At 37.1% G+C, this 14,690-nt stretch overlaps 1 protein-coding gene across 4 annotated transcripts in view; it reads right to left on the bottom strand.

The window, feature by feature from the left end:
- Positions 1-14,690, bottom strand: part of LOC102602146 (UPF0505 protein C16orf62 homolog) — a 38,875-nt gene that overhangs the window by 10,334 nt on the left and 13,851 nt on the right. For 3 of the 4 annotated variants that reach the window (XM_006365886.2, XM_006365888.2, XM_015304666.1), the window contains exons 8-17: positions 12,944-13,116; positions 10,271-10,462; positions 10,098-10,187; positions 6,622-6,702; positions 5,012-5,155; positions 4,688-4,770; positions 2,490-2,631; positions 2,289-2,372; positions 1,176-1,337; positions 1,010-1,097 (exon numbers count right to left, since the gene is read on the bottom strand). In XM_006365886.2, the coding sequence (XP_006365948.1) occupies positions 1,010-1,097; positions 1,176-1,337; positions 2,289-2,372; positions 2,490-2,631; positions 4,688-4,770; positions 5,012-5,155; positions 6,622-6,702; positions 10,098-10,187; positions 10,271-10,462; positions 12,944-13,116 (1,239 nt within the window). The remainder of the gene's footprint in view (positions 1-1,009; positions 1,098-1,175; positions 1,338-2,288; positions 2,373-2,489; positions 2,632-4,687; positions 4,771-5,011; positions 5,156-6,621; positions 6,703-10,097; positions 10,188-10,270; positions 10,463-12,943; positions 13,117-14,690) is intronic. The other variant, XM_006365887.2, reaches the window with a different exon arrangement.

Here is a 14,690-nt window from a genome sequence, read left to right as displayed (position 1 = left end):
AATAGGATTGTATAAACCTATTCCTATTCTAATAAGATTGTATAAACATATTCATGTTCTAACACAATTCAATATTTTACTATGGAAAACCATGATAAAGCTGGGGTGGAATATCTTAATCTGGTTGCTTCTTGATACAGCAGCATGCATAACCTTCTCAAATTCAGACAAAGAGGCTTCACAACAGATGCAAAAGACACGCTAGTTTGAGTATTTGATCAGGTTTTGAGCCAAAGATATACAGGGTCAAACATGAAAAGATCTTGGAGAACTCAGGTAAATTGAATCAGCAATATGTGCTCCACACAATTATTGCACCTTGTTACTGCTCTGACACTGAGAACTTTGCCTTCTCTTTTCCTCTCTATTATCTTGTCATCATATTCACTAACATTATCTCCAACAGTTCAAAAGGCAAACCCATATCCCATTCCCCAACAACTCAAAAGCTCATATACAAAGGCTAGACTCACGGAGCATCTCCAAAACCTCTAAGCTGCACACACCATTTGGTGCAAGTAATTTTTTTTTTTAAGTTGTAAAATGTGAATAGTGGCAACAAGCACTTCAACCATCCTCCTAGAAGAGGAAATCATGTTATTTTTAACTGATCATGAGCAGAATGTGATTTTTTCGTAAGCTCGACTTCATTGTTGTTCTCAATAATAAACTGAGATGCTTTATCATCCATTGCGGATGTTATGGTAGTAAGCTTTCTACTAATGTTAAAGCAAGTGAGAATGAAACTGTGTTACCTTTATTATTAAATATTTAGTCACCTATTATATATTGCATACTGGATATTCGAGGCAATGACGATATAAACTTCCTCGGAATCAAGGGAGGAACTTAACTCCAAAATCGGATTCAAAAAGTTATTGTAAGTGATACATTTACAGGATAGGGAGAGAAATAGAGAAGGCTCGATTTAATCTTGTGCAGTGCAAATCTACAATTTCCAGTCTACTAATATGCACCGAGCCATCTGGAGAATAATTCGTAGACAAACCTTCAAATAAGTCAACATTATGCAAGCACCTCAATGCTGAATCTACAAGTCCATCTGAGTGAGAAACTAAACCAGCCATTAATGCAACCTAAGAGACCAAAAAAAATAAAAATTCATCTGAATTAACAGCAGCGCAAAATAAGAATAAAGAAAGAACTAACATTACCTCTGCAGTTTCCAAGTAGAGGTTTAACTGTTTCAGATGAGATGGGATAGATGGTATTGTAACTTCACTGCATGCTATACAAGATTTGACAAAAATGACATCACTAATGTCATTCCGTGTAGCTTTAACCACCAGTAAATTGCTGGAATGAACAATCATTTCCTGAAAAAGCAGAAGATACATCTTACAGCCAGTACAATCTTGGTACTGATGAATACAAAGTTACCTTTCTCAAAAAGAGAAGCAGAAGATATCAGACTCATCAACAAGGACTACTTGGAGCAATAATCAGTTTCAAAAGATCTAAACCAAGCTCAAAACTTTCTACTATGTCCAAATTCTACACCATGCTACCTAACAAGGCAGCCAAGTGGGAGCTTGATAGTACTGTTAAAAGGAAACAACACAAAAACCTACCACCTCAGTCCCATGTTAGTTGGTGTCAGCTCTATGAATCCTCATATAAATAGCATTCCTTTAGACCCGTTGCCGTCCAATATTCAATAATTTTGGTTTTGGAACACTAGAAATTTCTCTATACTTTTTTACTCCCCTTGACATATCATGAGTGTTACTTGAAACAATTGATTGTAGGTAAAAATGTGGACAGTCGAGATAAATATTTCCTAACATCCTTCAATATTTCTATGAAGGAAGACTCCATAGCTTTGTGAGGAAATACTCCACCACACCAGAGCACTTCCAATGTACAGGGAAAAACAGATTAGGGAGAAGGCAAAGTGTCATAAGATCACTATTACATGCACCACATCCAGCAATAGGCACACCAATATGCACACATACACACTCAACGAGGAGAGGAAGTACATTAAAGGTCTTTCAGGTAAACTGGAAAGACTAATTCTCTTCAAAAAGACACAAATAACATCATACACCAACTGACAGGGATAAAAAGAACCGGGGAACAAGAAGTAAGAGTCGAGGATATTGTAAACCTCTACAAAGTGACATCACATTCATATAACAGAAACATAAAAAAGAAATCACATAACCCAAAACTGTCCCCTATGCATAATTCATGGAAGCAAAGAATAAGCAAGATTTTTCAGTAATCCATTCAGGATATCTTCACATAGTTTAGAGAACATTAACCTTGACTTCACTCATGCTTCCAAAAGCTCCACGGCACTGAACCAAAAAATCTAAGTGGCGTTTAACTTCAGAATCATAATCAACCTGAATATTATGATCAAGAAATGTATTAGAATAGGTAAAGGACTAATGTGTTGTAGTTCACATTTCTTGACCAAGCAGCAAGAAAAGGAATATTATTTGCAAACAATATTTCATTACCATGTGTATAAAACGAGAAACTAAATGTGCTGAATGGTTGTTCTCCTTTTCCTTAATAGTTGAGAGATCTATGCTATCATGCAAGGACCTTGAAACTTCAAAAAGGAATTGAATGGTCGTAGGATCTCTAACACAAGAATACCTAACAGAGAAAAAAAGAAGAAGATAATTGACAATTATATTTCCATCAGAGAAACTGACAATTTGTTTTCATTTTCCAAAAAAGATATCTTCCTAAGAAAACCATCAGTTGCCTTTGCAGCAAATTAAACATCAGCTAAGTTCAATCGAAAGATTTTAAGGCCAACAATGTTGTATAGGGGTGAACGTTGGGCCTCTAAAGCACATGTCCACAAGGTCAGTTTGCACATATGCAAATATTAAGATGGATGTGCGGTCATACAAGGTCAGATAAGATCCGAAATGATCACATCCATCAGAAGGTGCAAGTAGCGTATACAGAGAATAAAATGAGAGAATGTCGCTTGAGCTAATTTGACCACATGTTAGGTTGGCCTGCCTCTAGATGCACCGGCTCTTAGATGTGAAAACATGATGATTGAATGTGTTAAAATCAGTGTTGTGAAAGGCGATCGCCTCGTCGCCAATGGCGAGAGGCGAGGCGACCCTTCATCGCCTTTTAGCTTTGTGGCGAGGCGATCTTCAAAAGGCAACACGATGGTGACAAAGGCGAGAGGCAAGAAAGGCGCCACCTTTTGTATTTTCTTTTAAAAATGCGATCAATTTAGGGTTTTAAAAGTTAAAAGGTAATTTTATGGTTTTCGACTAGACTCCTCGGGCGACCAGAACAAAATTTTCCGGCGACTCCAAAGTCCAACCAATACGTTGTTCTTCTTTTTTCTTCAGATTTATTGTTCCTCTGTTTCTTTTTCCTTCTTCTTCTTCAAACTTCAGAGTCACTTCTACCCTTATTTTTTTTCACTGTTTTGATTTTTTCACTGTTTTTTTCTCATTCAAGTTCTAAGTGTGTATTATCTATTTTCAGTTTTTCAATTGAAATATTTGCTAATATGTTATTGCTATTGAGATTTTAATTATTTATATATACAATTTAAATATTTTAATTTTTTGGTATTAATTGGGCTGCACTTCAAAAAGGCAAGCGCCTCGCCGCTCGCCTCGCCTTGTGGTGAGGCAGACAATTGTCGCCTTTTATCGCCTTTCGCTGTCCAAAACACTGGTAAAAAGAAGAGGAGGTAGATCTAAAATCACATGGAAAAAAGTTAACTCAAAAGATTAAGAATGTCTTGGAATTCAGGGAGATCTAGCAAAAGATAGAAACAATGGAAGTTGAGGATTTCTATCAGTGATGTCAACTCAGAGACTCTTGTATTTTTTTATTAGGATATAACCACTAGAGTATATTTGAGAACCCCTTAAATGATACTTAAGTATGGGTACTGAAATTTTATGGACCAATTTTCAAGAGAATCTTTCAGGATGTTCTGATGAGCAATTATGATAATGAAGATTCAAACAGTTGATCCAACTAGCTTGGGATTGAGGTGTGGTTTTTGTCGTTATACTTTAATTTCTCGTCAACAGTAAGGAGGATGCATTTTATTTTTAGGTGAAATGGCAATGAACTTCCCCATCTGAGGGATCATAGTTTTGTGTAGCCATCATACACATTCTAAAGATTCAGTATACTGCTTATGTAATACATACAAATACATACAGGTGACTACAACAAAGAGAGAGCTCCAGCTTCATGTACCAGTATAAATGCTTAGTGTACTTTCCTTGAAATGGTTAAGGGAATATTGTTTGGACAATCAAAGTGGTCATTCCCTTCCCTCTTTTCTAAATACTAAACTTAGACAAAGGAGAAAAATATCCATTTTCCTTTAGAGACCATGCATATCCTTAAGATAAGACTGTACAAAACAACCCTGTTAGGAAGATTGACCAACAAGAAAATTTCGTGATCCATGATAGTTAAGAGTATACTGTTTCTACATGGATCACAGAGTGCGAGAAGTGGTTATCATCTTAAAATTTCACCCAAGGTAGGTGAGTCATCCAGGTCTTACACACTGACTTTAAACAATAGGAGCGCTTTCTTTCCGTCTTAAATGGGGCAAGGGATATACCTATGCAGGAAGAAATGCTGCAGATTATTGCTCGATAAAACAAAAATTGGAATTTAAACACACATTTGGTCAGAACAGTTATACCTTGTAGCAATACTAAGGATCCGCATATTGACGATGGTCCTAGAGCTCCCCTGCATCATGCTTAATATTTGATTGAAATGATTCTGCAAAATGACGATGGTAGATCGGCTCAACATTAAGTGATTCATATCCCCTTCTACCATTATATTATAGAACTGATTGCAGGGCCCAATTTACAAGTAATCATGTCTATTGATGATTGTTTATCATATTTTTATCTCACAACAGCATAAGGTATGAAATGACTAGTAGAAGCATAGGACAGCTAAGAAACATTAGTAAAAGGAAAATGAATTTAAGCAACCACAAAGACAAGTAGCCTACCAATCGCAATATGTGCTCAAGGTTATCAAAATGATTTAGAAGCTTCAGAAGAATTGATTGCAGGCTTGATAGCTCATTCTCACCAATCTCATCATCTAATGTGCGCTCAAATATCCCATCTAATATGCTGTCCAGATAACTATCCTGCGCAAGAAGACAGAATTAGAAAAAATAGCTACACAAACAATTAGCAGCATGTTTTGGGGCTTTCATGTCCAAGGAGAAGATAACAATTAATATACCATCATCATATAGAAATATCAATTCAGATGCAATCAAGATGAATTTCATAGTTGGTAATTGGTGCGCTAGGCAAGTTGACCTGCTTTATTTTGAATAGTGGCCCCCAAAGATTAAATTACCTAATGAACCCCATGTCATATCACCAGCATGGGACACTCCAACTATTATATGAGCTACTCAATCCTAACATGAGCTCTAAGATCAGCAAACACTAGTATCTCCCCTATCTCTAATAGAGAATCAATAACACTTACTAACTTTGAGCATTATTTTGCAAAACAGATACTTCAAAAGCAGTGAATAAAACTTAAAAAGACCAAAAGATAACATAATGATTTTTTCTCCTTAGTTACAAGAGGAAAATAGGCCCATTAAGTTAAGAGAATGACATATGGTATCTGAGGTATATTAGAGATGAGAGCACATCAACATATTGTAAGATGAAAATTATAAGAAAAACACAATATAAACCGAGAATTTATAGGGTATGAAGGACAATGTTTCCATGGGAAGTGTAATTTGATGAAATTTATTTTACCTAGGGAAATCATTTTTGGTTTGCCAGTCTTTGGTTGAATATAGAAGTAGGTAACATATGGTAATCATAGATGTAGTATATGGGACAAGGATAATGTTTGGTAATATTTTCTAGTATTAAAGCTGACAACAATATTTAAATATTGATTGAATCATTTCCACTTTATCAAACACATCCAAATAAGAAAACAAAGAAGAATATAATAAACACATCAAACTTAATCAACCTAAATAAACTCACCCTCGTAGTGTTACCATTACAAGCACTGATTGCTAAAGTTGCAAGGTAAAAAAGGCTGGGGAGTAAAACAAAATGGAAGAAGAAGAGATGGGTGTCAGCAAAATGTGGAGGATTGATTGTCATGTCCTCCTCTCACATAAATTAAGAAGCTGGAACAAACTTCACCACTGATTGGTGGATTAGTGACCACTTGAAGACAAGGATACAGTTCATAGATATTGAGATTTGAGTTAGGATTTGAAAAAAAAAATCTCAATCCTAAAATGTCTAATATGTTTCTTGGAATTTCCGACAACCAAAACATGAATTAATTTAACCAAATTTAGTTATACAAGAACAAATGGAATTATGTACTAGCTTTGGGGTGTAAAGCATAAATAACTGAGACTAGTAACAATGATTGAAGATGCAAAAGGACCATCACATATTTAATTTAAACCAACATATGCTCCAATGACAAGATAGAGACTACAGGAATCACGGTCTAGCAGATGACATCATGCTTTGTAGCATAGCTGCACAAGAGTAAGAGATCTATGGAAAACATTTAGATATACATAAACAAATCATCAAAATTCTCTCAACTTACCATGTGTTTCTGGAGAGCGATATCTACATGAGCGTCTATAACATTGAGGTACTCATCAAGACTATTAAACTGAGAAACAACCTGAAATTATAAATAAATTAAAACTTGGTGAAAAACCATTATAGCAGAGAACCAAGGTTGTACAAGCATAGGGAATCTTTTGAGATTAACATGAAGAAAACTGAACCCAGATAACAAAATAAAAATAAAATCAACTGTGCATACATTGAGCTTCTTTTTTTTTTTGCATGTATGTGGGTGGGTGGGGGTGGGGCGATAAGATTGTAAAAAGTTATGCTTCATGTGGTATAGAGTCAATGTCCTACGCCCAGTAAATATAGCTCGTAAATTGTAAGTGTGACTATAGTCTTTCAGCTCCTAGTTTATCATTTTGTGACTGATCCAACTTGCGTGCACTTTGACTATTTCACTAAGTACAAATGTAGAGTAACTTTGCCACCATTGTTCGAGGAACCCTAGATGCTGTCGGAGTAAAGGATCGTCAACAAGGGCGTTCTAGTGCGTTGTAGATTCTTATCCAAGACTTGTATCATTTGATGATGCCATGTGAATCGCTAGAAACATGTGAAGTGTATGGCTAACCCAATAACGAAAGTTTCGTAAGGGGACTGGAGCAGGCTACCATGAGACAAAAGATCTTCTTTCTAAAGAGATTCGATTCGGAACTCTTATATGTCCAAGGTTCAATATTGAAATAATTTCAGAGGTTTTCCCTGACTTTGTCCGTGTCAACAAACAATTCGAAATACCTCGACTTTTTTAGAACAGGTCCGAGTCAAATAGCAATGATTCGAAGCACTTCTTTTTACACTATTTCGGAAACCCAAGGACTCAATCGTATGGATATGTAAAATACAGGATTTCCAATCCTAGCAGGAAAGGGAGGGAAACGGATACTCAATTTAAAGTGAGTAAACAGAATTCCATACTCGATCTCATAGATACATATAGAATTCTGCGGAAAGCCGTATTCGATGAAAGTCGTATGTACGGCTTGGAGGGAGATCTTTCATATCTTTCGAGATCCACCCTACAATATGGGGTAAAAAAGCCAGATGAAAAGGAATCTCTAAATTTTTAGCCTTTGTTAGGATTTGAACCAGTTTCTCCCACGATCTTCATTTCAGCTTCACTAATAGCTAAGTCACACTCTTCGGTGCTTCTTGTTTATCTTGTTTCTCACATGGGATTAGACCTGAACCCGATGAATTTGACCGTACATAGGTGAAAAAGTCAAATCTTAAGAGTTTGGGTTGAAAGCTTCCCTATCAACGAAGTTTCTGGTGTCAGTTTGGGAAAAGTCCAACTTAAAACAACATATCTCCTAGAATATAAAGTGTTACACGAATCATAGCCCATCAAATTAAAGGTTTTTGAGTCTAGTTTTCAACGCAACAAACCTTTCCTCAATCCAATATTTGTGCAAGAAGTTATGCTCATTTTACTGGACACTGCACAGTCTGCGCGATCGTGCAGCCAATCTTGCCAGGAAAGCAGTGCTACTTCCATTATTGCAGATCAAGGTATCGGCTACGTGACCGCGCACGTGAAAAACACTATTAAAGCATCCCAGGTCATGGTTCACCCTCAAGTCCGAAAATTTTCCCTAAAAAGAGAAGCTCTCAAGAACCCAACTTTCTCCTAGGTTCATCCATCATCCAAGGTAAGATTTGACCATAGAATATTGATGATTTCTTCATCTTAACACAAATTAGTACCTCCAACTCATGGAATCCAGAGATTTTCAAGTAAACTTCTCAAGAACTCAAGTGAAGGATTTTGCAAAGGTTCTAGACGTAAGACATCATCCACGAACTACCATGTAGACTTTAATGATTCTAACCTAAAGTTATGAAATTCTAACAAGGTTCTTCATTAGAACATCCTAGGGTTTTCAAGAAAACCCATCTCCAAGGTTCAAGAACAACTTCTTGCCATCTTTTCCTCCAAAGACCAGACCTTTCTCAAGAATTTGGAGCATTTAAGGTATGTAAGGTTATCCGCTACGTGTGGGAACATCTTCTAATCTATAATTGGGATGGGCCCTACTATGATACCATGTAAGGAAATGGATCTTGAGCCTAACTCAACCCCAAAAAGCTAGCTCATGAGAGGAGGATTTCCCAAATCCATATAAGGAGACCATCCATCCCTTTTTCATCCAATGTGGGACTCTTCAACAGTCTGCATTACTCCAACAAAAAAGATTATTACAAGAACCAAGGACAAGAGCAGATTATTGGGTATATAGACGCAGATTAGGCCTAGCCGCCCTCTGAAAGACCCTCTACTTCTACTTCTGGATATTACTTTTTAGTTGGAGGAACTTTGGGATCATGGATGATCAAGAGAAAAAGCAGGAACTAAAACACAATTGCGAGCCTTGGTGTAAAAGAAAAATATCAAACAATGCTAGTGGCAACAATTTGCAAACTTTGTTGATCAAACAACTAATCAAAGATTTGAAGTTTGCATATTGGTCAAATGAAACTTGTTTGTGATAGTCAGACAACAATTCATATTACATCAAATTCAGTCTTTCTCACAATGACTCGATGCAGTATTGTCTTCCTAGTAATTGTTGTGAATTAGTTATTGGACCCTCTGTGAGATACTCATTCAGACACAATGGTCTGATCCTTTGGTTGACAATATCTACTCAAACAAAAATATTACTTTACAAGAATCAAGGACATGAGAAAATTGCTAGGTATGTAGACACAGATTTGGCCAAGTCACCCTTTGAAAGACCTTCTACTTCTACAGGTGGATATTACATTCTAGTTGGAGGATATGCGGCATCATGGATGAGCAAGAGAAAAAACACGAACGCGAACGCGATTGCAAGATTCGGTGCAAAAACATGATATCGAACCATGGTAGTGGGAATTTGCCAACTTTTTTGGTCAAACAATTAATCAAAGATTTGAAGTTTGCATATTGGTAAAATGGAACTTGTGCACGATAATCGGACTATGCCACATATTACATCAAATTTAGTATTTCATTAGAGGAGCAAGTGCATAATGTCAGTTTGTCAGAGAAAAGATACTCCCATGAGACATTCCACTTAGTTGATAAAGTCAAATTACTCAACTTGCAGAAATATACCAAGTGCCTTGCAAGTCTTTACGTAAAACAAGTTTGGTACATACGAGTTGTATAGACCAACTAGAGGGGAGTGCAAAAGATAGTTAAGTTTAAATAAGTATACTCAGATGTAGCATAGAGTTAATATCCCACCTGTGATGATTACAGCTATGTACATTGTAAAATGTGACTATAAAAGGATTTAGGAAGAAACAGTAGTCTTCACGCCTCATTTCATTTCATAGTTTATCGTAGTCCTCACAAAGATAAATTATTAAAAAAAAGAGAAAGAAAGAGCATCTCCCACCCCAGCCCTCAAAGAAACATAGAACTAAACAAAGGCTTGAAGAGAGACACTGCACTACCTGGATAACCTTCTTCATCACGAGATTGACTTCATTCACATGAGATATGTTTTCGCATAGTCTGAGTCCCAGTAACTTATAATTCAAACACTGTATGGACAGAAATGATTTTAGGCATAAACAGAACCAAAAGCTTCAAGAAGCAGCAACACATGAATCTCAGGATAAAATACCTGATCGAAGGAGTAATCGTTGCTACACTCAATGAGATGAAGAATGTCCAAGGCATTAGAACAAACTATTCTTATAGGAAGTTCCCTTAATAAATGGTGGAGAACAAGCGAGACGCATGATGAGTTTCCAAATAACTCTGATTGATTCCTCGCAAGTCCAAGCCCCATCAATATGTCTCCGATTTGCAAGTGCTTCACATATGCATTACAAGTCAATAGGTTGTTACAAAGTATCTCGATATCGAATTTGCATTTCTTGTAACAGCTAGTGATGTGGACAAAAGAAAGAATTCCTCTCTACTCTAGCAACATTTAATTATTTAGTACTCAAGATTTTGAGTCAAAAATCATGCACAAGAGGAAGGTGCTGCAAAGTTCTCTTTTTGTGCTTGTGCTTATCCCGTAAAAATATTAATTGGTCATTGAATGTGTGCTAGAAGATTAAAGATTACTTTCTGCTGAGAAGAGAAGAAAGAGACCTAGGTTGGTCGATAGGGCAGTTCTGATTTGATATCTTGTCTAGCACTTGCCCTTTTCTTTGGATAAAGTTGTTTAGCCCTTCTCTGGATTGAGGTATAGCAATTAATGAGTAAAAGTTGTTAATAAAGGGACGTGCAGCACAATTTCATTCCCAGCAGGGGAGCTTTTTTTATTTCTTTTACTCATCATACAATTGTTTTTCTTATTTGAAGTAATACTAATTGACAGAGAGAGAAACTTATGTTTATCAATACATTAAATTATTATTGGCACAATCTCGTTCCAAAAGAGAACAGGTCATATATCTCAACCTCACTCCATCTTGAAAAGGAATAGAGAACCTTATAACTTCTAAAGAAATGGATTTGGGCCTAACTCAACCCCAAAAGCTGGCTCAAGAGGTCAGGATTGCCCAAGACATATTAAAGAGACCACCCACTCCATTTAGGGCCGATGTGGGACTCTTCACAACCCCCACCACCTCCAAGACTGGACATTTGGAGCATGCGCAATTTGATACGGGGGGCCAATATAGGAAATGAGAGTTGGAATGGGTCCTTCTCTAACACCATGTTATGAAAATGGACATTGAGCCTAATTCAACTCCAAATCTAGCTCATGAGGGGAGGATTGCTCAAGTCCGTATAGGGAGCCCAATTGGGGTAATTCTGTCATTGATACCATGTAAAGAAATGGATCTTGACTTAACTCGACCCCTAAGGTTAGCTCAACATGTGAGGATCACCCAAGCCAGCTTAAAGACCACTCATCCCTAAAAGGGCCAACGTGGGACTCTTCACATAACTTTTTAATAGGAGCACAAACTTTTTCAACTTGGGAAAACCTTAACAAGCCAATCTCCTTATAGTTTTCTGCTTTTGGTGGAACTCAATGTCTTTTTCTCATGAGTAGTTCCAACATCAAACATCTACAAGTCACCTGAATTATGAGGATACTTATGGAAGTTAGAAGATTAGGATATCTACATGTATTGTGGGGAATAGTCTACTCTGCCGCTAAGATAGACGTGTACCTATTTTTCTCCCAACAACAATCCATTTTCTTGAGCTTTCAAATGATGTGTCCCTAAGAAGTCTTTAATTTCATCAACTTAGGTCTTTTTTTTTTGCATTTGATGGAGATCTAAATCTGAATGGTTCAGACCTAAGGAAATTAACTGCACAGGGGCCAATAGAAACAAATCCTACAAACTTGAGGTCATGACTCTTATATCGCAATGTTTTTATGAAATGACAATTACAAATCTATTTTGTGGAAGTTTTTGCCTTTTGATCAAAGACAACACAGAAGATATTTCAAAATTTAGAATTTCTTTTGTAGCTCAATTTAATAATTTAGAATTTCTTTTGTAGCTCAATTTAATAATTTTGAATTTTTTTAGCTGAATCCTAGCACCCGTATCCATACCCCTGAATCTTAAAATTTAGATTTTGCTGAATTAGACCCACGAATTTGCACCTGAGTCCGAGTAACGCCCCCTAGAATATACATCTCCTGCCCATTTCCCCTGTAACCCATCATTTAACAGACCCCTCACCATCTGAATGCCCATATCTCTCTTCCCCCACTCTATCACGGCCAGCTACCTCAATTTCGAGTGCACCCTACCCTGTTCTCTCCTGCTTCCATCTTTCCTCCCTCTCTCAACCTACTTGTTTCCTTTTCCCCACTCCTTTATTTTTTAACCCTCCCTTTACTACCCAACCTTCACTATCTTTATCTTTTCCCTCCCTCCGTAGTCTGAATTTGCTCTCCGCTTCTTCTTCCCTTTCCTTCCCGAACCTGATCTCCCAAACAGAACCTTCTTTCCCTCTTTGTCTATCCACTCCACTCCTGTTGTGCCAACACTTTCCCCATCCCACAGATAACCTACATCTGGCTCTGCCAATCACAATGTCCAACTCGCTGAACGCATCCTGATAATGCATCATATGTTTTGTTTTTGGTTTCTTAATGAGGTTATCATAACACCCTTTCACATATTAAAAGGACAGTTAATTCTACTAGTGGCATTATAAAAATTAAGTAAAAGAGGTGGAAGCTTAACTACTTATTCCAAACCTCAGAGCCTTGTTTAAATAGTAAATGCATCTTTCTGAATGTGAGAAAACACCAAGGCACAGCACGCGTTGCTGGAAGCAAAACAAGAAACAATAGCTGCTAATTACCAACCTCACATGACTCCTTGAACAAGCATTTCATAACATATTCTATAGCTGGTTCCATCAGGCCCAATTTTGAACTTCGAGTTCCTGATAGAGCTCCAGACGGTTTCTCCGCAGATGCAACATGTGCACCATTCATCAGAAGAGTTTTCATGTCATTCATAGAAATTATCAGATGCCCTGTGAGAAAAAACAAAATGAATCATTCAAAAAATACTAAACCGATAGCATATCAGCTCACTACAGATGTAATACATCCCCTAACATATAAGCAATCAACTCCACCTTACATTAACTGGATCTACATTTTCTGACACTCAGTTTACTCAATAAAAGAATGCTCAAAAGTGGTTCCAAAATTGCATATAGTTCAGCAAAAGGTAGATATCTAGAGGGGCAAAAGTCAAAATCACATTTTCCCCGTACTTATCAAAAGAACAAAAAGATCACATTTCCTATATCTTGGCTGCGAGATTAGGGTAGTGTGTGGATTGTCTACCATCTAGCAGTTGCAGCATTCTACTTCTTCAACACAAAACAACAACATACCCAGTGTAACCCCACAAGTGCAGTCTGGGAGGGTGGCGTGTATGCAGGCCTTACCCCTACCTTTGAGGGGTAGAGAGACTTCTTCCAATATAGAAACTGTAAAGTCCTTGACACAGAAAGGATCGCAGAAGGAAAGGACTATTACTTTGTTCTTGACAGTGAATATACAATTCAAACGAACATTTTTATAGAAGAGGTTTGTTAAGAAACTGTAAATATGATTGGAGGCAGATTCAAGATTCAAATTTGAAGCGTTTAACTTCAAGGTTTTTTGGGCGGAACTCACTGTATTTTTTTAATCTGACTGCAGATCTATTATTTATCAAAATTTTGGTTTACTCTTCACATATATATTTATACTATGCGACAGAAATACTGGGTTCAGTTTAACCTACTACTCAAAGGCTGCATCCGCACTGAATATGACAGAAATATATATTTTTTAAACATGGAAAGATTTAGAACTCCTCTTTCATAGAATTAGGAAGATTTATAGGGTTGTATCACTTGTACTATATGATTTTTCTTTTCCTTTTCAGATTTCTAGTTATCACAAGACCCCACTTTGAGGATTACGTTGGGTAATTAGGAAATGAGGATGTTGAGGTGAATGTGTGGTCAAACTAGGAGTGACAAGATTAGAAATGAGGATATCTGGAATAAGGTGGGTTGCCCTCCATTGCGGACAAGATGAGGGAAGCGAGATTGAGATGGTTTGGACATGTGAAGAGAAGATGCATAGATGCACCAGTAAGGAGGTTCAAGAGGTTGGCTATAGAAGACACGAGGAGAGGCAGAGTTAGGCCGAAGAAATATTGGGAAGAGATGATAAGATATAATAACTAATATGATGCAGCTTCAGGCAACCGAGGACATGACCCTAGACAGGAGGGTCGCATTAGGGTAGAAGGGTAGTAGGTACTGTAGTGTAGTCTTGCTTAGGGTGGCTGGCATTTGCAATGGTACTAGTGTATTATGGTAGTTTTTTTTTACTTGTATCTTTGTTGTTTATGGTGTTTCGTTACCACATGATTTTATTGTACTTTTGCATTGTTCTTTGTTATTTGTTATATTCTCTACACTGTCTCCTTTTTTATACCTTTTTTATACCGGGATTTGTTGCACTTGAGCCGAGGGTCCTTCAAAACAGCCTCTCTACCTCCACGAGGTAGTGGTAAGGTTTACGTACATTCTACCCTCCCCAG

Source organism: Solanum tuberosum, unplaced genomic scaffold (genome assembly GCF_000226075.1).
Source record: "Solanum tuberosum cultivar DM 1-3 516 R44 unplaced genomic scaffold, SolTub_3.0 scf00589, whole genome shotgun sequence".
Lineage (NCBI taxonomy): Eukaryota > Viridiplantae > Streptophyta > Magnoliopsida > Solanales > Solanaceae > Solanum > Solanum tuberosum.
The sequence above is the reverse complement of the archived record's forward strand: the minus strand, read 5'-3'. Positions and strand labels throughout refer to the sequence as shown.